Source organism: Mustela lutreola, chromosome 2 (genome assembly GCF_030435805.1).
Source record: "Mustela lutreola isolate mMusLut2 chromosome 2, mMusLut2.pri, whole genome shotgun sequence".
In the NCBI taxonomy this organism is placed as follows: Eukaryota; Metazoa; Chordata; class Mammalia; order Carnivora; family Mustelidae; genus Mustela; species Mustela lutreola.
The window spans coordinates 196,591,657-196,618,069 of NC_081291.1; the positions used below are offsets into that span (position 1 = coordinate 196,591,657).

The 26,413-nt window shown below is 37.6% G+C and overlaps 1 protein-coding gene and 1 long non-coding RNA gene across 6 annotated transcripts in view; one reads left to right on the top strand and one right to left on the bottom strand.

The window, feature by feature from the left end:
- The window catches only part of LOC131825258 (uncharacterized), a 219,165-nt gene that overhangs the window by 178,114 nt on the left and 14,638 nt on the right, over positions 1 to 26,413 (top strand). The window lies entirely within an intron of this gene.
- Positions 1 to 26,413, bottom strand: part of SAMSN1 (SAM domain, SH3 domain and nuclear localization signals 1) — a 119,764-nt gene that overhangs the window by 79,979 nt on the left and 13,372 nt on the right. Inside the window, exon 3 of the mRNA XM_059164483.1 lies at positions 5,895 to 6,247. Within this exon, the coding sequence (XP_059020466.1) occupies positions 5,895 to 6,247 (353 nt within the window). The remainder of the gene's footprint in view (positions 1 to 5,894; positions 6,248 to 26,413) is intronic.

Sequence of the window (26,413 nt, forward strand, 5' to 3'; positions counted from 1 at the left end):
CTGGCTGCAGTTAAAATTCTGTCATGTAAAATATTCATAATTCATTATTCGTTCTTGTTCATTGAAGCTTTGAAAATTATTTTTAGAATCTCAATTCTCAAGTTCATCAGTTTCAGTGTGGCGTGTAGTAAGTATAGCTATCTTTTGGTATTTTTGTATCACATTTTTCTATTTTTCCTTTTGATTTTCTCAGTCTCGATTATCATTTACTCTGCCTTCCTTTTCATGGGTTGTCCAGATCTATTCATTGAATCCATGTTCATTTTCCATCCTACCATAATTCCAGCGTCAGCAGATAAAAGTTTTAAGCCGTTCTAACAAATGGGTTTTGCTTTCACAGTTGAACACAAGGGCATTGAACAATGAGAAATTATGCATGGATGGTTCAGAGCCTGCCTCCCTCTGGGTGGATTTGTGAGCAGTCTTCTTAGAATGTCTTATTCCTTGGGACCACAGAGGCTTTTTGGTAGGAGACTGACATCACTAATGTACAAAGGAAATGGTGGAATCCATGAAATTAACATGTCTTTTCTTTCTGAACCATATGTTTTCTTATTGTCTTTTTACTTTTTTTTTCTTCAAAGTGTACATCATGGATTCTTACTTCTCCATCTACACCTTTAAACTTCCATACTATTCATCAAATAGGTAGAGAAGAAAGGAGGGACTAAATGAAGAAACAGTATAAACAGAACTATGGAGATGGAGACAAATCATTGTTTGGTACCACCTTGCTGACAGCAGAGTGTATCCGTGAAAGAGACTTGTGGGGATTTAGTTAAGAGGGCAGATTAGGTGAATGAGTTTGTATTTGGCCCTGTCAGTGTTGGGGAGATATTTAAAGGTTTGTGAGGGGAGCAGTAACGTCAGATTTGAGCTTTGGAATCATTAATCAGGTAGATTAGTCAAGTATATTAATCTGGTAGATTAATCTGGTAATGACACGTCATGCTGATTGAAGGAAGCAGACCAGGGTCAGATAGACTGGGAGAGATTGCCAAGGTGGAGAATAGAGAAGGTAGAAGAGGCACACAAACAGCTTATCCTGCTTTGGTCCCTTCTTTCCCACAGATCAGTAGTTTTCTTGGTCAGTGTAAAAATTCTTACACAACTCAGTGATGGGTCTAGGGGTCCCAGGAGCATTTTCCCATGTCAATAATTAGTTTCCCCTACTCTCCATTTGAATTGAAATGCTAACTCTAGGGGCACCTGGGCGGTTCAGTGGGTTAAGCCTCTGCCTCTGGCACAGGTCATGATCACAGGGTCCTGGGATCGAGCCCTGCATCGGGCTCTCTGCTCAACAGGGAGCCGGCTTCCCTCTCTCTCTCTGCCTGCTTCTCTGCCTACTTACATTCTCTGTCTGTCAAATAAACAAATAAAATCTTCAAAAAAAAAAAAAAAAGGTTAACTGTAAAATATTTTGTTCCTTTATTTCTTGATGACCTTTAGCCTACATCCTGTTCCTCTCACTGAAACAAATAGTTCCCTGTACTAATGTTCCATTATCCATGCTTTCTCTTCTGGCATAGTTGTGGCAAGTTCACATACTATTCCAACAAGACCTTAGGACTCCACTCCTCTCATCCTCTTCTTGTGTACTTTAAGATGCTTTAAGTAGAGCTCTGTTTATTTTCTCACCTTGAGATTCTGTATATAACCCTCACTTGTTTTTCCTTGATTTGTATCCAATTCTTGTTATTACTTTTCTATTCGCATTGTATTTGAATTATCCTGCACTTGGGTCTCTGTTCTGTTCTTTCAGGCCTTTGTCTTTCCTTCTTCCTGAAAGAGCTTTTGCTATTCTCACTTCTTAAGTGTATTTTTTATAAAATATTTTAGACATACACAGGGAAAAAATATATATTTGCTCCCCCTTTTCATGTCAAGATCACTTCCATCTCTTTATATTACAAAAAATAAGTTGTTTGTCCTTCCTATAAATCTGAAAAATTGCCCCAGGTTTTGAAGTATGTTTGCTATTATCATAACATTCTATTAAAGGACGGTCTCGTCTCCTTTGCAACATACCCATTTTATTCTTTCTTGCCCTTCTTCCCAACCAAGTGTCTTTGGACTCACTTTCCTCTTTTGTTAAGATGTTTCAAGTTCTTAGCACGCAGAGCTTCGTCATAAGTACCCTTCAATCACTCTCCTCCTAAACTGATTGTAAACACTTGGCTTCACATATTATTTTTGGTTACCTCCACTATTACCTTTCTTAAATGTATCTGAAACCCCCTCTCCACAACCGTTCATCTCAGATATGGAAAAAAACCCTGCATCCCTAAGTAGTTTTTCCTTTCACACTTCTCTCGTGGAGTGTATACTTTCACAAATCGGGCCTTTACCTTTCTCTTTTTATATCAGTTCCATCATCACTTATCTTTCCCCACACTCCAGAACCCACAGATCTTGCAAACAACTAAACTGCACATTAAATATCTGTGTGCGTCTCATCGTCCTCCTGTTGACTTCTGTGAAAAGCCCTTCGCAAATAATATATATTCCCCTGTCTGATTTCAGTTTGTTTATGGTATCTCCACTGAATAAAATGATGCTTCTTTCCAAGTCCAGCACAAGCCTCTTGATTCCTCCGTTTTTGCATGAATATCATCTACTGTCACCTGAGTCCTGGCACCATTTTCTTTCACCTTCCCAAGAGCCCCACATGGTAGATGCTGATAACCTTGATTTACAAATGGGTGTTTTCAGTACACAGAGAGTCACTCAGAAGAGAGGGGATGAGCAGGGTCTGATAATAATGTCCAGAACTGGAATTAGTGAGTTAAAGAAGGTGAGGAGTTTGCCTAAGCTCCCTGGGCTGGTAAGGTCCGAATTGGTTGGTATTAAACCCAGTTCTATCAGAACCAGCTTTGAGACTATGAGCCTGAGTGGGAATAAGAGGGAGTCAGACTAGGGTGAATAAGAACTTTCTGGAAGACAAGTTAGTTGCAGGCCACCTGAAAGCTCTGCTTTGGTAACAGGATCAAAGGCACTGGAATCTACTATTGCTTAAATTTCTGAAGTCAAGAAGAATCTAGTGTCTTTGTGGATTGGTTTCATTTTCTCTGAAATGTGGGGTTTTGGCTCAGCTCCAGCATATCTGCTTATGTTGGTACATTAAGAAAAAAAAAATCTGGTCACACTTTTACCCTTTAAAATTGCAAAAATGTCACCTCTGACTACCTGTCATGTATGGTAAGTAACACTCATTTCAGAAGCACAACTTTTCCCTCAACACTGTTTGCCTTCAGTACCTTCTGTAGAATGAAAGTTAAAATATAACCCAAATAATAACCCCGCAATTACTACAGAAAAAAAAAAATACCAGCTATGCTAAAATGAAACTGGGTATTTTTCACTTGGTATTATTATAGAATATATGTGTAGAATATAAAAATAATAATTTGCACTCATCCAACTTCTTTCATTCTGTGTCTCAAATCCCTGAGTATAAGTGGTTTCATTACGTTTACCAAACCAATTTAACTCTAGCATGTTCTTGAACTCTCGCTCCAAATCCAGTGAGGTTTTCCTGTCACAAATGCTGAGCATTATCATCTGAAATTCTGAGTATTCTGCAGATACGTTTGACCTTCTGCAGATAAAACTCATTTACTTAATCATTTAGTTATGTACTAAAATCGACAAAACCACCACCAAAAGAAAAGAAAAACATTACTATGTATATATAATTAAATCTAGACACACATTCACAGACACACATACACAATAACTGAGTTTATGGATAATTGGATTGAAATAAAAACAGAAAAATAAGCACAAATATGTAGATCTATGGAAACAAAATCCATTGGTTTCTCAAACTTCATTCATTTAGTCAGCAGGTGCCACTCAAATATTAATCTAAGACCCATCACATTCTAGGGACTATGGAGGATACAAAGATAAAATACTTATAGCAAATAAACAAATGCCGAAGTCATCCTACCATAAGGTAGAGTATGGTAAGTTACGTGAAGATGGGGGCAGTGTATGTATTCTTTGACTCTGTATCCCCAGTGCTAATATTGCAAACTGGCCTACAATGATGCCAATATGTATTTGATAAATATATAATGAAAGAAAATGCCCTTAAGTTCTCTAGAAGCTCAAAGGAAGGTGCAATTACTTCTATCTGGCATGACCCAGAAAGTATTTCCTAAAGGACAACAAAGTAATCCAAGTCTTAAGGGCTAGGGTCATGGTTAAAAGCAAGAATAACATGCTAGGCAGAGGCCAATACATAAACACCAAGACAGAGAGGCAGGAGAGTACAAGACAGTCATTAGGAATAAGCAGATAATTCAGTTCAGCAGCCCAGCCCAGGAAATCCACAAAAAGTTATAGACAGCGCTGAACGGTTAGATTGAGGTCAGAGTGCTAAAATACAGAACTGCCAAATTAAGGATTCCAGATTTACTCTTGAAAGAAGCTCTAAATATGTGAATTTAGATACTTATACAACAGCTTTGCTGCTTGCCAACTAGTCATTATTCTTGATCCTGACACTGAAGCTGTCAAGGGGAGTCTTCAGAAGTGGTTCCTAATTATATTACCAGGTGCTCTCTAAGAAAGTCCTCCAAGAAGACGTCAGCAAAACCCAGTGGCCCCAAAAGAGAAGATGAAGACTAAGGAAGTGGCACAGACCTTCCTAAAAATAACTAATGTTGGACAGTTTTATCAGTTCCAAGTCTGCTACTAGACACCTGTAATATTTAATGTGGTACTTTGAACACAGATTACTTTAGCTCTAGTCTGCAAAGACCTAACTTAATATACAAGTCTTAAAAGGTGAAAAGGACTCCAAGCCTCTTCAGAGAGCTCTAATGCACCATGAAATACAGCCTCTGTCTAGTACGAGATGGATTCTCAGAGCAAAATGGCATAGAGTAGGGATCCTAGAAACACAAAGTTGTTCCATACAGTCACTACAAGCACAAATGACCATGAACTGTAGAGAAATAAAGGTACAAAATACATGCCTTAAGTAACTTATAATCGAGGTGAAAAAAAAAAGTACTCTTAAGTCCTAGGATATTCGTGTTACCTAGTTTTGGTTTCTCAACTACCTCATGAATTTAATATTACTATTTCCATTTTACAATTGAAAAAATTAGGATAAAAGCTTTTAATTAATTTGCCCAAGCCAAACAAGTAGCAGAGTTTGAATCCAAACCCAATTTTTTGTAACTCTGGAGTCTATACTCTTTCTCTCGAGTCATATGGCTTTAGGGCCTAGTTTCGGATATGGGAAACACTATAATATATTAGCAAAAAGCAGGATCCTTAGCATATGACTGTCTAGGTTCTAGATCTTGGCTCCACTTTTTGTTAGCTCTGTGACATTGAACCTGTTGCTAACTTTTTTGTGCCTCATTTTTGTCAACTGTAAAATGGGGGAATCCGTATTAGAATAACTTTCCCTACCTTACAGGGTTGTTTTGAGATTGAAATAAAATGATAAAGTGCTTTGAGGAATGGCAGGCCCATAGAAAATGCTCATTTAACTTAGCTACTATTGGTCAGTGAGACTTGGTGACCTCAGCAATGATTTACAGAATTCAATCCACATCTTGATCTGAATGAACAGCCTTCAACTAAAAAAAAAAAAAAAAAATTCTCTAAAAAATATTGTGCAGTAGATTATTTGAACACAAGGTGCACACACACACACACACACACACACACACACATACACACACATAGATACACACGTAACATGATAGCAAAAGTCACAAGAGCTGCATTGCTTTTTGGAAAGACAACTCTAGTTCTAGAAACTTTTTTGACACTGATAAATTTGACTGACTAGCATATTCATTATCTGTTTCCTTCCTGCTGGTAAAAACATTCAGATGAGGCGATACATTTCTTTTCATTTACAAACTTACCCAAGAGTGTGGGAGATCCATATCTGTATAAGAAGACTTCAGTTGTGGGTGGTGAGGGCAGCGGAAACAGTTGTTCCAGGGTCCAATTTGGGCAATTGGGAAATCAACACATGTCCAGAGAGGGTTTTCTGGAAACGGCTTCCAGCTGTTCCACATCTGAACTTCACCTTCGTTGGGGGATAACATTTCTGCTGAATTGCATCCAGTTGAAGCGCTGGATCTAGCCCGTGATGCAGAAATAGAATCCCATCCAATCTCCATTTCTTCCTTTCCTCTTGTGCTAACGTTACTAATTTTCTTTTCTTGGTATCTGGCTAATTTCATACAGGAAATCAATGTTTCATCTTCATCTTCTGAATGACAAAGAAAAATAAGAAGTAAGTCAAATGATTTTGCACAGGTAGAAATTATGCCTATTATATTTCCTTTTATATAGTAGAAACGAACACCACAGGATAAAACAGGAAATCATTTAATTTCACAAAATAATTTACAATTGCAACTTTTTTTTAATAAATTTTTTAAAATATTTTATTTATTTATTTGACACAGAGAGAGATCACAAGTTGGCAGAGAAGCAGGCAGAGAGAGAGGGGAAGAAGGCTCCCCGCTGAGTAGAGATCCTGATGTGGGACTTGATCCCAAGACCCTGAGATCATGACCTGAGCTGAAGGCAGAGGCTTAACCCACTGAGCCACCCAGGCACCCCTACAATTGCAATTCTTTAAAGAGTAATCTTTTGTATAGTAAATGATTTGTTTTGTAAAGACAGGTTTACCTCAAAGATTTTGAAGCTGTATATAATGATTAAATTCAATTTGACTACAATGACCGAAAATCACATACAAATAGTATACTGAAAGATATTTAAGAAAAATACAAATTTAAAAAAATCCCTATATATATTAACATAATATGGTGTGCTTATATTCTTACATATTTTTTAATTTTTTAATTTTTTGAGGTAATGTGTATAGAGAGCATCATAAGGAAGTAAATGAAATATTCTCCTTTCATAAGAAAATGAAATCTCAGTGGACATGGGCTGAAATCCTATTGGCATTCTAATTTTTTTCTAATATCAATGTATAAAGAGATTTATGCATACAGTGTTTGTCACAACCTGGTGGTAGGTATTAAGGAGGGCACACATTGCATGGAGCACTGAGTGTCATACGTAAATAATGAATCATGGAACACTACATCAAAAACTAATGATAGGGCGCCTGGGTGGCTCAGTGGGTTAAGCCTCTGCCTTCGGCTCATGTCATGATCCCAGCATTGGGCTCTCTGCTCAGCAGGGAGTCTGCTTCCCCCCGCCCCCCTGCCTGCCTCTCTGCCTACTTGTGATTTCTCTGTCAAATAAATAAATAAATAAGTCTTTAAAAAACCAACCAAACAAAAACAAACTAATGATGTATTGTATGATGACTAACATAACACAATTACAAAAAAATAAATGAACATCTGAGTTGTATGACATGCCATTTTGCCACGCTCAAGTCAAAATTGAAAGATACCATTTCCTTTGGCCAAAGAATGGGGACAGTGGACGGTGCTGACCCTGACTATCTCTTTCTCCCACTCTGTCCCAGAGTCTGGTCTTGAAGGGAAGGAGATACGAGGTATATAAAGGAAAATTCAGAAGTAGGGTAAGGATATATCTGTTTCACAAATAAGTTGGTAATTTTTTTTTTTAAAGATTTTATTTATTTATTTGACAGAGAGAGAAATCACAAGCAGATGGAGAGGCAGGCAGAGAGAGAGAGAGGGAAGCAGGCTCCCTGCTGAGCAGAGAGCCCGATGTGGGATTCCATCCCAGGACCCTGAGATCATGATCTGAGCCGAAGGCAGCGGCTTAACCCACTGAGCCACCCAGGCGCCCCAGAAGTTGGTAATTTAAAACCCCTCAACTTTTAATGATTATTCTACGGCCTTATCAAAATGGCCTTCATTTCCTATGCACTACCCCAGTTCTTTCTCGAAGAATATCTAGCAGCATTCTGACTGCTTACTTACGGAGATTTACGAAGGCAGGTTTCATCTCCTTCAGACTGGGGGCCCTGGCTTTCTTGGCCCAGACTCGTTTCTGTAGTCTCTTGAACGTCCCCGTTGATTCCATTAGGTCACCGCCTGATTTTACGGCCTAGCACAAACACAGCTCAAGGTAAAGACAAATTCTTCTTCACAAAAGATTAAATATAAAATGTGTCAAGATCATAAATGTGGGAAAATTCATAATGTGACCTTAAAGCCTGTAGCCTGGGACAATTTTAAGCAATAATTTGAAAGCAGACCATTTTTTGGTCTCAAACTTGTAAAATATATTACAACTGACCAGTCATACTAAAGCAGGGTGTTGCTTTACCTTTTTTTTTTTTTTTTTTTTAACTTCAGCATGCTGCAAAATGGATTGAATCTGGAGCCATCTAAAAATGAGTCGCCCATGCTCAATGTGAAATAGTGGAAAGGAACAAGGTCTTTGCAGGGTAACAAAGAAGGAACGAGAGGTTTAAAGTTGCTTCTTGACAGTGTGGGAACAGACTGAGGGAGGCAAAGAAGCAAAAGTCAGAGATTTTCATTTTTCCTTGTGGAAATTTCCAATAAAACAGCATTTTATTTCAAGTATGAAATGTTTTCAAATAAAATCCTTTTCTTTATTCTAGCCTTTTGCATTTTAGAAGATAGACACTGAGAAAAAAACAAAACAACAAAAAAAAAAAACCAAAAAAAACATCCAGGGCATTCTATATTATGTTTTAGTACCTAAGTGTCACTGGTTTATTATAGCAAAAAGAATGGATAGAAGAATTAATACTGCTTAATGACTCAGATTTCTCTGAAAGATACAGAAACACTTCCCACTAGCTTAAGTTGGCAAATTTGTACTCACACTGCTTTGACTTACTCTATTTAGGATAGCTTACTCTTAACAATTTCAAAATATTGTGGAAATTAATACTTTATGTGTTAAGTTGAATACTAATTGGTAAAATAGTTGTATCCTGTGCTGTTGACTAGATATCAGGTAATACATAGAGGAATACTTTTCATCCAGAAATCTCTGGACGCCGACCTATTTCTTCTTATGGTTTTGCCTCATTTTTTTCATTGAAGAGCTGAGAAATGACATCCGAATAAATACCGTAATTTTCAAAAGGTGAATGACATGCTTCCTCATTACTGTTTGAATGAGATACACTGATAATAGTGCTCTCCAATCCTTTGAGAGAAACTAAGCCCAAAGAAATGTTTGCGAGAGGGGATCTTGGGCACACAAACATTTCCAATCATTATTTTCAGCACTGATTCTTGGTCTTGAAGAATAACTTTGAGCAACCAGTATAAACTTGATGTTGTGTCTCTGCATAAAAGCACCTAAATAGGAAATGTGACGTTTTGTCAGAGCAAGCCAGACCTGTTTGCCTTAAATAAATGGGAAAATATTGAAATCATTTTCATCTTCCAGGGAGGCTGGTGATGAGATTTTCTTAGATATGCAAAAATCTTCCCTCTCTCTCCAAATGTCATACTCAGCTATGTCATACAATTTCTATGGCTATTTATTTTTGTATTATTTTCTTCTGTATTCCTTTTCAGTATTTTCTGACTTACTTGGTTTCCCAGGCTCTGTAACTCAAGACGAGTCATTTTCTCACCTTGAGGCCCTTCCAGAAATAATAAGCTGACATGGCACAACCATTGAGCACGATAATTTTCTTTGTTGTACTTCTTTCGTATGGCAACCTCCTCCTATCACAGCCGATGCTTAATTGCTCCGTTGAAACACTAAAATCAGAAATTGCCTTCTCCTTCTGCCTTCTTTGTGAAAATGACTCTCACTTGATACGGAGAAATGTGCTACAGACCAGGATAACTGAATTTCATATTAATGATGTGCCCCTAGGAGGAATGAAAGCTTTTGTATAATGTCTAAATTCATATAAGTGAGAGCTCATGGCCCAGAGGTGTTAAAACAAACTGACCTCTCATTATTTTGTTCAAACTGTATTACAGTCTTTTCAAAGCAGAGACTCATTAACTTTTGTATCTTTAATCACTCACAGATCTTTGAGTTAATAGAGATCAATCTATTGCGTTTTATTCACTTTTGAATACCATATATCTAGGATAGTACCTGGCTTGTTAAGTCTTTGCTGAATGTAAATACACTCTTGAGTTCGTACATATGTTTTATCCACCAAATGGCTTATCCATAGTAAAAGTTTTACGCTGGACTATTTTATTTTTTTTCTTTTATTATTATTTTAAAAGTTATTATTTATTTATTTGATAGAGATAGCAAGAGAGGGAACACAAGCATGGGGGAGCTAGAGAGGGAGAAGCAGGCTCCCCACTGAGCGGGGAGCCCGTTGTGGGGCTGGATCGCAGGACCCTGGGATCATGAGCTGAGCTGAAGGCGATGCTTAACCAACTGAGCTACCCGGGTGCCCTAGGCATACTACTTTCTAATAGCAAAGTATTTCCTAAAAACCTTCTCTTGCTATTAAGGTAGTACATACCTGAGGGATGAAAGTTAAAGTAAATATTATAATAAGACACAATAGAATCATTAAGATGATCTAATTAAAAAGGAACCCTTTAAAAGATAAAAATAAATCCTTTAGAATATTTTCAAAATTATAATGTTATTCACCAGAGTCTCCTAATGTGTTACCTGTGTATTTGTGCTGAATTTGATTAAAACTTATAATAATGTACCTTTTAATTTCTAGATGTTTTCTTTTTTTTTATTTAATTTTTTATTTTTTATAAACATATATTTGCACCCGAATGTTTATAGCAGCAATGTCCACAATAGCCAAATTTCTAGATGTTTTCTAAGAAGACTGACTCATAAATTGAACTCACCGTTCAACCAATCAACAAACTTTTATTGAACACCCCACTGTATGTCAGGCACTATCACAGTTCTTTTTCTTTCTTTCTTTCTTTTTTTAACTATCACACATTCTGAGGCTATGGCATTGAACAAGTAAAATGAGACCCCTGCTTTCATACGGTCTACATTCCAGAGGGAAGTCGCATACCATAAACATATAATCACATACAGAAGCAAGAAAATCTGACATCTGCTACTCTAACAATTAGCAGCATGACTGAGTGTGGATGGGGGAGGTTACTAATTTACATTGAGTGATGAGGGGTGGTTTCTCTAAGGATACAGAAGCCCAGGCCTGAATTATAAGGAACCGGATGTAAAGATACGGTGTTTGCTTTGAATTCAGTGCATGGCCAGAGAGGCTATTTCCGGCCCTAAGATCTGAAGGACAGAGAAGGTTGAGCTCATCGAAAAGCAGGGGGAAGAGAACTCCTGTGAGGCTCTGTCTTGGGCAGAGGTTCTAAAGCTGAAGGTCCTGGAAGAATTCTCAGCATGCCCAAGGAAGAGAACAGAGGGAAGAAGGTGGAAAATCAGCCAGAAACCTGAAGAGAGGCCTCCAAGGACGCTTTTGTAGAACAGGTTGAGGAACATGTATTTGTTCTAATCAGGGAGTGACATACTTGGTTTCCATTTGATTCTTCTTGCCTTTTTATTGAATTTTGATCATCTTACTTTTTAAAGGACTTTCTCCCAAAACATTCAAATATGCGCTGATCTTATCTATCTTTAATTCACCATATTTTATTTACCACTCTTTCTTCTCCCTTTCCCGGGCATACTTCTCAGAAAGTTCATTGTGTGTGCTTCCCTTAATTCCTCTAATTCTCAGCCTTTCAACTCGGTTCACACATCTGTCAATCAGCTTTTGCTTCTACTATTCCATTCAGACTGCTTTTGTTTTCCAATGAACCATTTCAAACTCCATTACTGCTTGATATGCAGCAAGATTGACCATGATGGTCTGCAGGAAGCACTTTATTTTCTTGGCTTCTCTGGTTTTCCTTTCACCCTTTCTGGCCATTCTTTCTCTAACTCCTATATGCTGATAACTCCTTTTCTCTCAAGACCAAATGCTTCAATTCCTTTATAACTAACTCTGGGCCCTCATCTAATATTACCATCATTCTTTACTCACTTACACATACGCGTACGCGCGCTCGTGCGCGCAGCACACACACACGCACAGACTCCATTTAATGCCACTTACATGCTGATGGATGCCCAATTTATTTCTCCAAGGTTTTCATCAGAGCTTCAGACTCAAATATGCCACTGTCTACCTAAAACGACTTCTGGGCACTATCAAGACTGACCTCTATACCCGCAAACATGATTCTCTTCTGGGCTTCTTCCACTTAGTGAATGCCATCTTCATCTACCCTCATGCACATTCTATAAATCAGATTATCACCTTTGCCACATACCTCTCCATTACTAAATTTGGTCTAGTCCCATTACTGAGTTTGGTTTGTCCTCCAGAATACACCTTGAACTTGTTTCTTTTTCACCATTTCCCTTATTACCACCCTATTTTAATCTTCTCATTGAGGAGCACCTGGGTGGCTCAGTGGGTTAAAGCCTCTGCCTTCGGCTCGGGTCATGATCCCAGGATCCTGAGATAGAGCCCTGCATCCGGCTCTCTGCTCAGCAGGGAGCCTGCTTCCTCGTCCCTCTCTGCCTGCCTCTCTGCTGACTTGTGCTGCCTGTCAAATAAATAAATAAAATCTTAAAAAAAAAAAAAAAAACTTCTCTCATTAAAACTACTGCGAAATCTCTAAATGGTTTTCTTTTTACTTTTGCCTTTCTTCGGTTGATTCACAATATATGCTAGAGTTCTCTTTGAAAGATGTAAATCTTATGATATTACTATCTTGCTTAAATTACTGTAAAATTTCCCAGTTTTCTTTAAATAAAATCCCAAATACTTGATGGGGTCTATAACACCTATGCTCTAGACTCTCTTCATACTCACAAGGTGATGACTTTTAGATTACCAATCTCCAGAGCACTTTTTTTCCTCCGTGTTTTTATGTGTGCTGCTCTCTCAGCCTGGAATGCTTATTCTCATTCTCCTAAACCGGTTAATTCCTACTCACCCCTGGGGCTTCATCCTAAATGTCGTTTTTTCAGACAGCTCTTTCCTGACTCCCAAGTCCAAATTAGGTTCCCATTTTTTACCTTATTGGCTTTCACCACAACTTCAGATTTATATTTTTGTGTCATTGGTTAAACATCTTCTTTCCCCATAGACTCTAAACTGAAGGAAGGCAGAAACCATAACCTTCCATATAGGTCCCATGCAGTATCCTTAGTACCTATAATATTCTTGACAGTTGGTACTCTATATTAATTAGAAGTAATGATACAAAATGTATTAGAAGTAATGATATAAAATGATTAGTTAGAAGTAATAATACAAAATGAATGAATGAATGGGGACTTGATCTGGTAATGATGTGAAAAACAGAATTAGGGATTGAGAATGAGAGGAGAGAAAATTATTGTGTTTAGTTTACTTAAAATTTCTTGCCAATAAAATGACAATTATATATGAATATAAATTAAATATTTTTCATATGTATATTTTACTACATATATACCATCTTTCATATATAATGTGACCTTATCCTTTCGTTCATTTCACTCACCTTCCTTAAATAATGTAAAAATTTTGTTAGAAGTGTTAAATTAAATATACCTCACTTTCTGACACTTTGCTTGACTATTAGGATGATAGAATAATTTTTAGAAAATAGCATCAATGAATTATTGAATTGGAATAGTTCTACAACCATATTTTATGAGCTGGGGTGAAACTTATTGGACATCTAGTCTACCAGCCTATTTAAAAAATGAGAAAACCAGAGAAGCTAAGTGGCTTACCCAGAGAAAGATAATTCAATAATAGAGCAAGGATGAGAATCAAGTATTCTGACTTTTAATCCAATGTCCTTTCTCACAAGATTTTTAGAAGCCAGCATAATTGCTAGTTATCTAGGAATGACAGCCACATTAAGACCAATCAAATCCAGGGTTTTGATTTATATATTAAATATGCTTCTCCAATAGAGGATGAGTATCAGATAAACACTCATATTTATAGGCTTATTCTCTTTCATATATATATGAAACGTGTGTGTGTGTGTATGTGTATATATATATACAACATACATACATACATATATTTTCATATCTCCCCTTTCATATATATATGAATGTAAAAAGATATTTTTTATTTTTCTTATTTATATATTATTTACTCATATACATATTTACTCAAATACATGAATATATATACCTCATTGACACACATACATCTTCTTCCCCATATATATTTCACTATTCGGGAATTTAATTTTTTTCCAATGGTATCCCTTTTCTTTCACACAGGAGAATCTTAGTCTTACGGAAACTAACTAAATCCAGGTCACCTAACTGTCTGAATTGTGTACTCTTTATCCCACTAATGAAAAGGAAGTTGGAAAATAACATGATAGACTTTGCATGAAGTATAATCATTTCCCTTTGTTCTTCTGTTCTTCTGAATTAGAAAACTGTTCTTTTCTTGTGACCTCTTAAACAAGTATTCAAATAGAAAAAGCCTGTTCACTTGATGTCTGTTTCATATAATTTTTTCAACAGGAGATACAGAGATGTTTTCAAATTAATATCTTGGTTTATGTTAAAGAAAGCCTATAATGAACTCCCTGAAATGAAACCTCAGATAGTTTCATGTGTTTTGCATTGACAGTTTTTCTGAGTTTCAAACTCTTCTGACTCTTCACTTAATTACTAAAGATTTACCAATTTTAGGCTTTAGAAATAACTTTTTAATGCTCACAATACACTGTTAAGTGAAAAATCAGTATGCAAATTTGTATAAAAAGAACAAACACCACTCTAAGTGGCTTTTTCCCTCTCTTTAAATACTCTGCATTTTCCAAGTTTTCTACAATGAACATATATTATTCCTATAATTAGAAGAAATTCTATAATTTAAAAATATGTTTAGAATACAGGTTTTTATAATCAAACCTATTTCTTCCAAGCAGACCAGAAGTACCCAGCTTTTGTACGGTGAATTTTTCCCAGCCACTTGACAAGAAGGATACCCAGGGACTGGATAAAAATGAGGAAATTTATTTTCATGGTAAAACAAAATAATTAGCTTTAAATGCTGAGATTATTAAAACCCCAAAGCTGTATATCCATTCTCTTCTATATAAAAGGGACTACTCTTTATGACTTAAAACATACTCCAAAAAGATAATCTGTAAGGTCACAAAGATCAGTTAACATTGTAGTAACTCAATGGCAGTAATAAAACCAAAAGAATTATGAACTAGAATCAATCAATGAACCTATGAAAACAAGTCTCATTTCAGTGAATTATTTTAATGCTTTCTTGGAACTAAAACTAACTAAAAAGACAATTTGAAAAGAATTCATTTATATAAATGAATTGATTGAAAAAATAACTGGTGGAAAAATTGCCATGTTGATGTTGGTTATTCTTATATCATTATAATTATAAAATTTATTATTTTTTCAGTAATAGAAATTAAAATTAAACAAACACTGGACCAATACTTAAAATAAGGTTAAGCATAATTTTAAAGAAGGCCACTGAGCAGGCAATTGAATGAATGAATGAATGAATGAATGAAATAGAATATATTCTCCTAGAAGACTTATAAAATATTTATTTATTCATTCAACACACATTTACTGAGCACCTAATCTGTGGGAGATAGAAAGGAGAATAAGCTATTTTGTCTACTTTGCGATGTTCATTGCTTAGTATAATTGATTAAAAACCAAACTTAACAGTAGTCTGTTCCTGTGCCTGCTCTCTCCACTAAAAGGATGAGTTTGGGGGGCTCCAGAGTGATTTTACACATCTCAAACCTGGTATTTAATATGTCAATAAATATATCTGAAATGAACAGTTGGAGGGGGGCACACGGGTGGCTCTGTCAGTTAAGTGTTATAATCTCAGGTTATGATCTCCTCCGGCTCCGGCTATGATCTCAGGATTCTGGATTCCACCTGTAATTTGGGAGTCTGGTTCTCCCTCTTCCTCTGCCCCTCCCCACTCCTGCTCTCTTACTCACTCTCTCTCTCAAATAAATAAAATCTTTCTTTTTTTTTTTTTTTTAAAGATTTTATTTATTTATTTGACAGGGAGAGACACAGCGAGAGCAGGAACACAAGCAGGGGGAGTGGGAGAGGGAGAAGCAGGCTTCCCTCCAAGCAGGGAGCCTGAAGCGGGGCTCCCTCCCAAGGACCTGAGCCGAAGGCAGACACGTAACAACTGAGCCATCCACGTGCCCCAATAAATAAAATCTTAAAAAAAAAAAAAAAAACCCAAGCATCTGGAGGAAAAGGTTAATGTGTGTCATGTGAGAAGTACAAATAAAATGTGATGGTTATTCACAGGAGAGAAGATTGCATAAGGTAATGTGGGGAAGGGAAAAGCACTTGCTTAGAGGATTAAGACACATTTGAACAGTGTAATTTAGCATGTCTAACAAAGCCTTTTATGTAACAGTCTTATCCCACTATATAAATACAAATCACCTACTCAAGTTCTAATACAGGTTTCTGGCTCCTTTTGCTTTCTCTCAAGTAGATTTTGGTGTTTGCAATTCTGTCTTGGAATAATGCATCACACAGACTCTATTTTCCATGGCACCAGGAAGTTACAACTCCATGGTCATCTTTCCCCCACTTCGGTATGGGGGAGCCAAGACTGCTGTTTGCTCATTTACCCATATGTTGGGGTCACTCTTCTAGAAGACACTTGCAAAGTCAGCTGGGAGCTGCCTGGATTACACAAGTCAGAGACTACTTCCCGTGTAATATCCTCTGCTCTCAAATTTGGAAGAAGTTTCTAGAACAGTTCGTAAGACTGCTTCTCTTTTTGGGTACATCCTCTAGCTGACCCAAAAATGTGCACAGTAGGAAATCTGAGTGCCAGCATACAAATTAATTAATCTTTATTAAGCGTCTACTAGAGTCCTAGCATACAACAAGCTATGGATGTAGGAAATAACATAGGAAAAAAAGAATACAAACATTGTATATAGGAGCTATAATTTAATCTATACAATAAATGAATAATGATCTGGTTTGATAGAACCAGCCCTGGTCTGCAGACGCGTGGCTGCCTTACTGAGATACTCTGCTTTGTGACGAGCCACGTGAACTTGAGCGAGCCACTGCGCACCTCTGGGCTTCAATAAAATAAGCCTGATCACAGGAATTCTTTGTTTGTCTAACAAGTTTAGGGACATTACACTAGATAACTGTCTCATTTTTGTTATTTACACCCGACTGTTGGACCTCAGAAGAATATCAAGGGAAAAGTAAGAATGGGCTACTAATAACCACATATTTAAATTAGAATTCCAACAAGTTTCTGTGTTCATCTAGCCCAATACCTTACTTTGAAAAGGAAGTGGTAGCTCTGGGTCTCTTGATCTGGTTCCTTGATTCGGTTTCTAATTAAGTTATTTCTTAGTCCTTCCAAATGCATAGCTTTACTATCACCTGGGAAGTCCTTTTTGTATTTATCAAGATTCAGGGTTTTTTTTTTTTTTTCCTTACAGCTCTTTGATATTTATCTAGTTATTAAAAACTTAGAAGGCATGGGACCACGAAGGGCAGAGTACAGTAATTTTTCAGGAAACAGAAGTCATATTTAAACAGTACCTTTTCATCACCTCTTCCTACCTAGAATAGCTATCACCCCTTAGGCAAAAAACTACTGTTGAGAAGAAAACTATTGTAGAAACTTAGATGTTAACATGTTAATTATCTTTGGGAAGAGAGTCCTGTGAATGGAGATACCTGGAAACGATCATATTTGAACCTATATAACGAAACAAGATTTACTGAAGGTACTCATTTCCACAGAATCTGCAAGTATTTATATTACATTTTAGGAAATAATAATCAAATAAATCAGTCTAATTTAGTTAGCCATGGTCCCAAAAGCAAGTCTGGAAAAATAATTATAAAGAGGGCTTAGTTGGTTCAGATCTCTGTCCTTCATTATCAGGTACATACTACAAGATGTGTGGATGTCTATGAGTGCCCTGGAAATTTTCCATACCTCCTAAAACCTGTCCTTCCCCTGAACTTCTGTTTAGCAATGGCCCAACCAGGGAAGGAGGATGGTTAAGGTGATCTGAGCATTTCAATATGGTAAGAGAAAGTCGATACACTTTTCAACACTATAAAATTTTCCTTATCTCACAAGAAATTGCTGAATTTGGGGGAACATTTTCACATTAAAAACTCATTCTTCTTTAGAGGTACTGCTTTATGCTTAAGTCAGAAAGCTTCTCGATAAGTATGAGTCTTTTATGTTCTCTAAAAACACTTCCATGTGACAAATGCAATAAAGAACTACAGAAAATAATGCTCACTGTATCAAAATTATTGGGAAACAGAAAAAACAGTTAAATAGTATTATTTGGGGAGAAGTTTCCTTCCATTTCATAGGCAGCAGGTTTTACATGTTTTTGGTAATGAGATGGACTCCAGTATTAGAAGTTTACCCTCTTGGTCACCTGGGTGGCTCAGTGGGTTAAAGCCTCTGCCTTCAGCTCAGGTCATGATCCCAGGGCCCTGGGATTGCTCAGCAGGGAGCCTGCTTCCCCCTCACTCTCTGCCTGCCTCCCTGCCTACTTGTGCTCTCTCTCTCTGTCAAAATAAGTAAATAAAATCTTCAAAAAAAAGTTTACTTGGGGTGCCTGGGTGGCTCAGTGGGTTAAAGCCTCTGCCTTTGGCTCAGGTCATGATCCCAGGGTCCTGGGATCGAGCCCCACATGGGGCTCTCTGCTCAGCGGGGAGCCTGCTTCCCCCTCTCTCTCTGCCTGCCTCTCTGCCTACTTGTGATCTCTGTCTGTCAAATAAATAAAATAAAATCTTTTAAAAAAAGTTTACCATCTTTAGCATTAGAAAAAGAAAAGGACAAGATTGATGTTAACATTCTTCTAAAAAATAATAATAATAAAATAAAAATAAAACCACACAGGTGCCAAAATAATGGAGAAAGGATCCTTTTCTCTCAATTTAAATAGTCATCAAGTTAACAAAGTACAGTGATTACCATTTCACCAAATACATACATATAAAGATGAAAATCTGTGTGTAGGTATATATATATAGATATCTATATCTATATCTATATCTATAGACACACACACACACACACATTAAATATATAGTGGATTCACTCCCCATCCATCTCTTACTACAGTCCCAACACATGATCCAAAAATCCACAACACATGATCCAAAAATCCACAAACTCAGAAGTTGGTAGAAAGAGAGTTAGGATCAAGAAAATGGTTTATGAAGCCGTCTACACCTTATTTCCTTCCTGCCCTTCACTATCAGGTACATAATAGGCATCGTTTTTGAAACTCTGATAGAGTTTAAACTCAAACCAAATATATATTTGAGTTAAGTAATATCTGGAATCATAGCATAAGATATTTTTTATTATGTTTAGTACTGGTCAATGCAAGATCCTTACTGTCTACATCTACTTGAAAAATTCATGTACCTGGTATTAAGCAAAGGGCATTGGATGGAGTTTACAACGGAACAGAAGGGAACTTTGAACTTGATTCTGAGGGTGAGGCCTACAATGGAATTTCAAGGAGTTTAGGGAGAGGACACAAGTGCTCATTGCTCCTCTTCTGGGGGTAACATACATATGCTGTTTCATTTAATATTTCTAACAATCATAAGAAATTTTTCTCATCACCATTTTACACATAAGGAATTGGAGACACAGAATTTAAACAAGTTCAAAGTCAAAAATTATCACTTCTATCAAGGTGAAGCAAGTTTGATTACTATAAAGGCCAAAGCTAAGCAGAAGTCCCACAAATTGTAGCCAAGGACCAGGAGGCAAAAAGTGGAAATCAACAGAATAGCTGAAACGACTGAAGCCAGTACTGAGTGATGGAATTTTACTTTGCCATTGGGTGTACGATGTGGATTTGTGAGGGAGGAGGCCCCCATTTTCAGGTTTGTGTTACATTTTAAAGATGTCAACTAGTACTTGGTGCTTGGCACAGTATAAGTCCCCAGAATGTTTTTTCAAGCCATTTTTTGAATTGTATAATTCTTTTAAACATGAGACTAATGCTAAGGGATACCCCAATAATTCCTTTCAACTTTTTAAAATGATCATTATGGGATAATATATATATATATATATATATATATATATATATATATATATAAAATAAGAACTTGGCTAAGGAATATAGTTCATTCATAAAATTCATTTATTAGAACCAGGCATTTCTTTTTCTGTGTATAAATTAAAGTTGAATGGGGACTAGTTAACCTCTTTTCCTTGCTTTAAAAGGTGATGGATAGATAGATGGATAGATAGATACATAGGTAGGTAGGTAGGTAGGTAGGTAGATAGATAGACAGACACAGCGAGCATGACTTTGGATACTAAAGTAAGAAAATCTATTCTGATTTTAATTTCATTTCACCAGAGCCCAAGATGTAGATTTCATATTAACATTCCATGTTCCTTAAGAACCAACTAAATCCACTCTGTAAAATCTTCTATTAAAAGAGATTATGTTGGGGGAGGAGTCAAGATGGCGGAGAAGTAGCAAGCTGAGACTGCTTCAGCTAGCCGGAGATCAGCTAGATAGCTTATCTAAAGATTGCAAACACCTGAAAATCCATCGGCAGATCGAAGAGAAGAAGAACAGCAATTCTGGAAACAGAAAAACAACCACTTTCTGAAAGGTAGGACCGGCGGAGAAGTGAATCCAAAGCGACGGGAAGATAGACCCCGGGGGGAGGGGCCGGCTCCCGGCAAGCAGCGGAGCAACCGTGCACAAAATCAGGACTTTTAAAAGTCTGTTCCGCTGAGAGACATCGCTCCAGAGGCTAAACCGGGGCGAAACCCACGCGGGGTCAGCGTGGCCTCAGGTCCCGCAGGGTCACAGAAGGATCGGGGGTGTCTGAGTGTCGCAGAGCTTGCGGGTATTGGAACGGGAAAGCCGGCTACAGAGACAGAGCCGACAGTAAGCTCGCAGCTCCGTGTTACCTTGAACCGGTCGCAGGCTCGGTGAGCTCGGAGCGCGGCCGGAGGTCAGGCAGACGGGAGTAACTGGGCGCTGTTCTCTGAGGGCGCACTGAGGAGTGGGGCCCTGGGCTCTCGGCTCCTCCTGGCCGGAGACCAGGAGGCCGCCATTTGTATTCCCGTCCTCTGGAACTCTACGGAAAGCGCTCAGGGAACAAAAGCTCCTGAAAGCAAACCCGAGCGGATTACTCACCCCGGCCCCGGGTAAGGGCGGTGTAATTCCGCCTGGGGCAAAGACACTTGAGAATCACTACACCAGGCCCCTCCCCCAGAAGATCAACAAGAAATCCAGGCGAGACCAAGTTCACCTACCAAGGAGTGCGGTTTCAATACCAAGGAGAGCAGCAGAATTCCAGAGGAGGAGAAAGCCAAACACGGAACTCATGGCTTTTTTCCTGTGATTTTTTTTAGTCTTGCAGTTAATTTGATTTTTGCTTTTTCATTTTTTTTTTTTTTCTCGCCTTCGGGTAAAATTTTTTTTTTTTTAACTGTTACCTTTTTCTTTTTTAACGATTTTTTACTAGTTTATCTAATATATATATTTTTTTCTTTTTTACATTTTTCTTAGGTGTTTTCTTTTTTTAAAAATTCTTTTCTTTTCTTTTCTTTTTTTTTTTTTCTTTTTGTTTTTTTTTTTTCTTTCTTCCTTTTTGAACCTCTTTTTATCCCCTTTCTCCCCACTCACGATATTGGATCTCTTCTAATTTGGTTAAAGCATATTTTCCTGGGGTTGTTGCCACCCTTTTAGTATTTTACTTGCCCCTTCATTTACTCTTATCTGGACAAAATGACAAGACATAAAAATTCAACACAAAAAAAAGAACAAGAGGCAGTACCGAAGGCTAGGGACCTAATCAATACAGACATCGGTAATATGTCAGATCTAGAGTTCAGAATGACAATTCTCAAGGTTCTAGCCGGGCTCGAAAAAGGCATGGAAGATATTAGAGAAACCCTCTCAAGAGATATAAAAGCCCTTTCTGGAGAAATAAAAGAACTAAAATCTAACCAAGGTGAAATCAAAAAAGCTATTAATGAGGTGCAATCAAAAATGGAGGCTCTAACTGCTAGGATAAATGAGGCAGAAGAAAAAATTAGTGATATAGAAGACCAAATGACAGAGAATAAAGAAGGTGAGCAAAAGAGGGACAAACAGCTACTGGACCACGAGGGGAGAATTCGAGAGATAAGTGACACCATAAGACGAAACAACATTAGAATAATTGGGATTCCAGAAGAAGAAGAAAGTGAGAGGGGAGCAGAAGGTATACTGGAGAGAATTATTGGGGAGAATTTCCCCAATATGGCAAAGGGAACGAGCATCAAAATTCAGGAGGTTCAGAGAACGCCCCTCAAAATCAATAAGAATAGGCCCACACCCCGTCACCTAATAGTAAAATTTACAAGTCTCAATGACAAAGAGAAAATCCTGAAAGCATCCCGGGAAAAGAAGTCTGTAACATACAATGGTAAAAATATTAGATTGGCAGCTGACTTATCCACAGAGACCTGGCAGGCCAGAAAGAGCTGGCATGATATTTTCAGAGCACTAAACGAGAAAAACATGCAGCCAAGAATACTATATCCAGCTAGGCTATCATTGAAAATAGAAGGAGAGATTAAAAGCTTCCAGGACAAACAACAACTGAAAGAATTTGCAAATACCAAACCAGCTCTACAGGAAATATTGAAAGGGGTCCTCTAAGCAAAGAGAGAGCCTACAAGTGGTAGATCAGAAAGGAACAGAGACCATATACAGTAACAGTCACCTTACAGGCAATACAATGGCACTAAATTCATATCTCTCAATAGTTACCCTGAATGTGAATGGGCTAAATGCCCCTGTCAAAAGACACAGGGTATCAGAATGGATAAAAAAACAAAGCCCATCTATATGTTGCCTCCAAGAAACACATTTTAAGCCCGAAGACACCTCCAGATTTAAAGTGAGGGGGTGGAAAAGAATTTACCATGCTAATGGACATCAGAAGAAAGCAGGAGTGGCAATCCTTATATCAGATCAATTAGATTTTAAGCCAAAGACTATAATAAGAGATGAGGAAGGACACTATATCATACTCAAAGGGTCTGTCCAACAAGAAGATTTAACAATTTTAAATATCTATGCCCCCAATGTGGGAGCAGCCAACTATATAAACCAATTAATAACAAAATCAAAGAAACACATCAACAATAATACAATAATAGTAGGGGACTTTAACACTCCCCTCACTGAAATGGACAGGTCATCCAAGCAAAAGATCAGCAAGGAAATAAAGGCCTTAAACGACACACTGGACCAGATGGACATCACAGATATATTCAGAACATTTCATCCCAAAGCAACAGAATACACATTCTTCTCTAGTGCACATGGAACATTCTCCAGAATAGATCACATCCTCGGTCCTAAATCAGGACTCAACCGGTATCAAAAGATTGGGATCATTCCCTGCATATTTTCAGACCACAATGCTCTAAAGCTAGAACTCAACCACAAAAGGAAGTTTGGAAAGAACCCAAATACATGGAGACTAAACAGTATCCTTCTAAAGAATGAATGGGTCAACCGGGAAATTAAAGAAGAATTGAAAAAAATCATGGAAACAAATGATAATGAAAATACAACGGTTCAAAATCTGTGGGACACAACAAAGGCAGTCCTGAGAGGAAAATATATAGCGGTACAAGCCTTTCTCAAGAAACAAGAAAGGTCTCAGGTACACAACCTAACCCTACACCTAAAGGAGCTGGAGAAAGAACAAGAAAGAAACCCTAAGCCCAGCAGGAGAAGAGAAATCATAAAGATCAGAGCAGAAATCAATGAAATAGAAACCAAAAAAACAATAGAACAAATCAACGAAACTAGGAGCTGGTTCTTTGAAAGAATTAATAAAATTGATAAACCCTTGGCCCGACTTATCAAAAAGAAAAGAGAAAGGACCCAAATAAATAAAATCATGAATGAAAGAGGAGAGATCACAACTAACACCAAAGAAATACAAACTATTATAAGAACATACTATGAGCAACTCTACGGCAATAAATTTGACAATCTGGAAGAAATGGATGCATTCCTAGAAACATATAAACTACCACAACTGAGCCAGGAAGAAATAGAAAGCCTGAACAGACCCATAACCAGTAAGGAGATTGAAACAGTCATTAAAAATCTCCAAACAAACAAAAGCCCAGGGCCAGACGGCTTCCCGGGGGAATTCTACCAAACATTTAAAGAAGAACTAATTCCTATTCTCCTGAAACTGTTCCAAAAAATAGAAATGGAAGGAAAACTTCCAAACTCATTTTATGAGGCCAGCATCACCTTGATCCCAAAACCAGACAAGGATCCCACCAAAAAAGAGAGCTATAGACCGATATCCTTGATGAACACAGATGCGAAAATACTCAACAAAATACTAGCCAATAGGATTCAACAGTACATTAAAAGGATTATTCACCACGACCAAGTGGGATTTATTCCAGGGCTGCAAGGTTGGTTCAACATCTGCAAATCAGTCAATGTGATACAACACATCAATAAAAGTAAGAACAAGAACCATATGATACTCTCAATAGATGCTGAAAAAGCATTTGACAAAGTACAACATCCCTTCCTGATCAAAACTCTTCAAAGTGTAGGGATAGAGGGCGCATACCTCAATATCATCAAAGCCATCTATGAAAAACCCACCGCAAATATCATTCTCAATGGAGAAAAACTGAAAGCTTTTCCGCTAAGGTCAGGAACACGGCAGGGATGTCCATTATCACCACTGCTATTCAACATCGTACTAGAGGTCCTAGCCTCAGCAATCAGACAACAAAAGGAAATTAAAGGCATCCAAATCGGCAAAGAAGAAGTCAAATTATCACTCTTGCAGATGATATGATACTATATGTGGAAAACCCAAAAGACTCCACTCCAAAACTGCTAGAACTTATACAGGAATTCAGTAAAGTGTCAGGATATAAAATCAATGCACAGAAATCAGTTGCATTTCTCTACACCAACAGCAAGACAGAAGAAAGAGATATTAAGGAGTCAATCCCATTTACAATTGCATCCAAAACCATAAGATACCTAGGAATAAACCTAACCAAAGAGACACAGAATCTATACTCAGAAAACTATAAAGTACTCATGAAAGAAATTGAGGAAGACACAAAGAAATGGAAAAATGTGCCATGCTCCTGGATTGGAAGAATAAATATTGTGAAAATGTCTATGCTACCTAAAGCAATTTACACATTTAATGCAATTCCTATCAAAGTACCATCCATCTTTTTCAAAGAAATGGAACAAATAATGCTAAAATTTATATGGAACCAGAAAAGACCTCGAATAGCCAAAGGGATATTGAAAAAGAAAGCCAACGTTGGTGGCATCACAATTCCGGACTTCAAGCTCTATTACAAAGCTGTCATCATCAAGACAGCATGGTACTGGCACAAAAACAGACACATAGATCAATGGAACAGAATAGAGAGCCCAGAAATAGACCCTCAAATCTATGGTCAACTAATCTTCGACAAAGCAGGAAAGAATGTCCAATGGAAAAAAGACAGCCTTTTCAATAAATGGTGCTGGGAAAATTGGACAGCCACATGCAGAAAAATGAAATTGGACCATTTCCTTACACCACACACAAAAATAGACTCAAAATGGATGAAGGACCTCAATGTACGAAAGGAATCCATCAAAATCCTTGAGGAGAACACGGGCAGCAACCTCTTCGACCTCTGCCGCAGCAACATCTTCCTAGGAACAACGCAAAAGGCAAGGGAAGCAAGGGAAAAAATGAACTACTGGGATTTCATCAAGATCAAAAGCTTTTGCACAGCAAAGGAAACAGTTAACAAAATCAAAAGACAACTGACAGAATGGGAGAAGATATTTGCAAACGACATATCAGATAAAGGACTAGTGTCCAGAATCTATAAAGAACTTAGCAAACTCAACACCCAAAGAACAAATAATCCAATCAAGAAATGGGCAGAGGACATGAACAGACATTTCTGCAAAGAAGACATCCAGATGGCCAACAGACACATGAAAAAGTGCTCCATATCACTCGGCATCAGGGAAATACAAATCAAAACCACAATGAGATATCACCTCACACCAGTCAGAATGGCTAAAATCAACAAGTCAGGAAATGACAGATGCTGGCGAGGATGCGGAGAAAGGGGAACCCTCCTACACTGTTGGTGGGAATGCAAGCTGGTGCAGCCACTCTGGAAAACAGCATGGAGGTTCCTCAAAATGTTGAAAATAGAACTGCCCTATGACCCAGCAATTGCACTATTGGGTATTTACCCTAAAGATACAAATGTAGTGATCCAAAGGGGCACATGCACCCGAATGTTTATAGCAGCAATGTCCACAATAGCCAAACTATGGAAAGAACCTAGATGTCCATCAACAGATGAATGGATCAAGAAGATGTGGTATATATACACAATGGAATACTATGCACC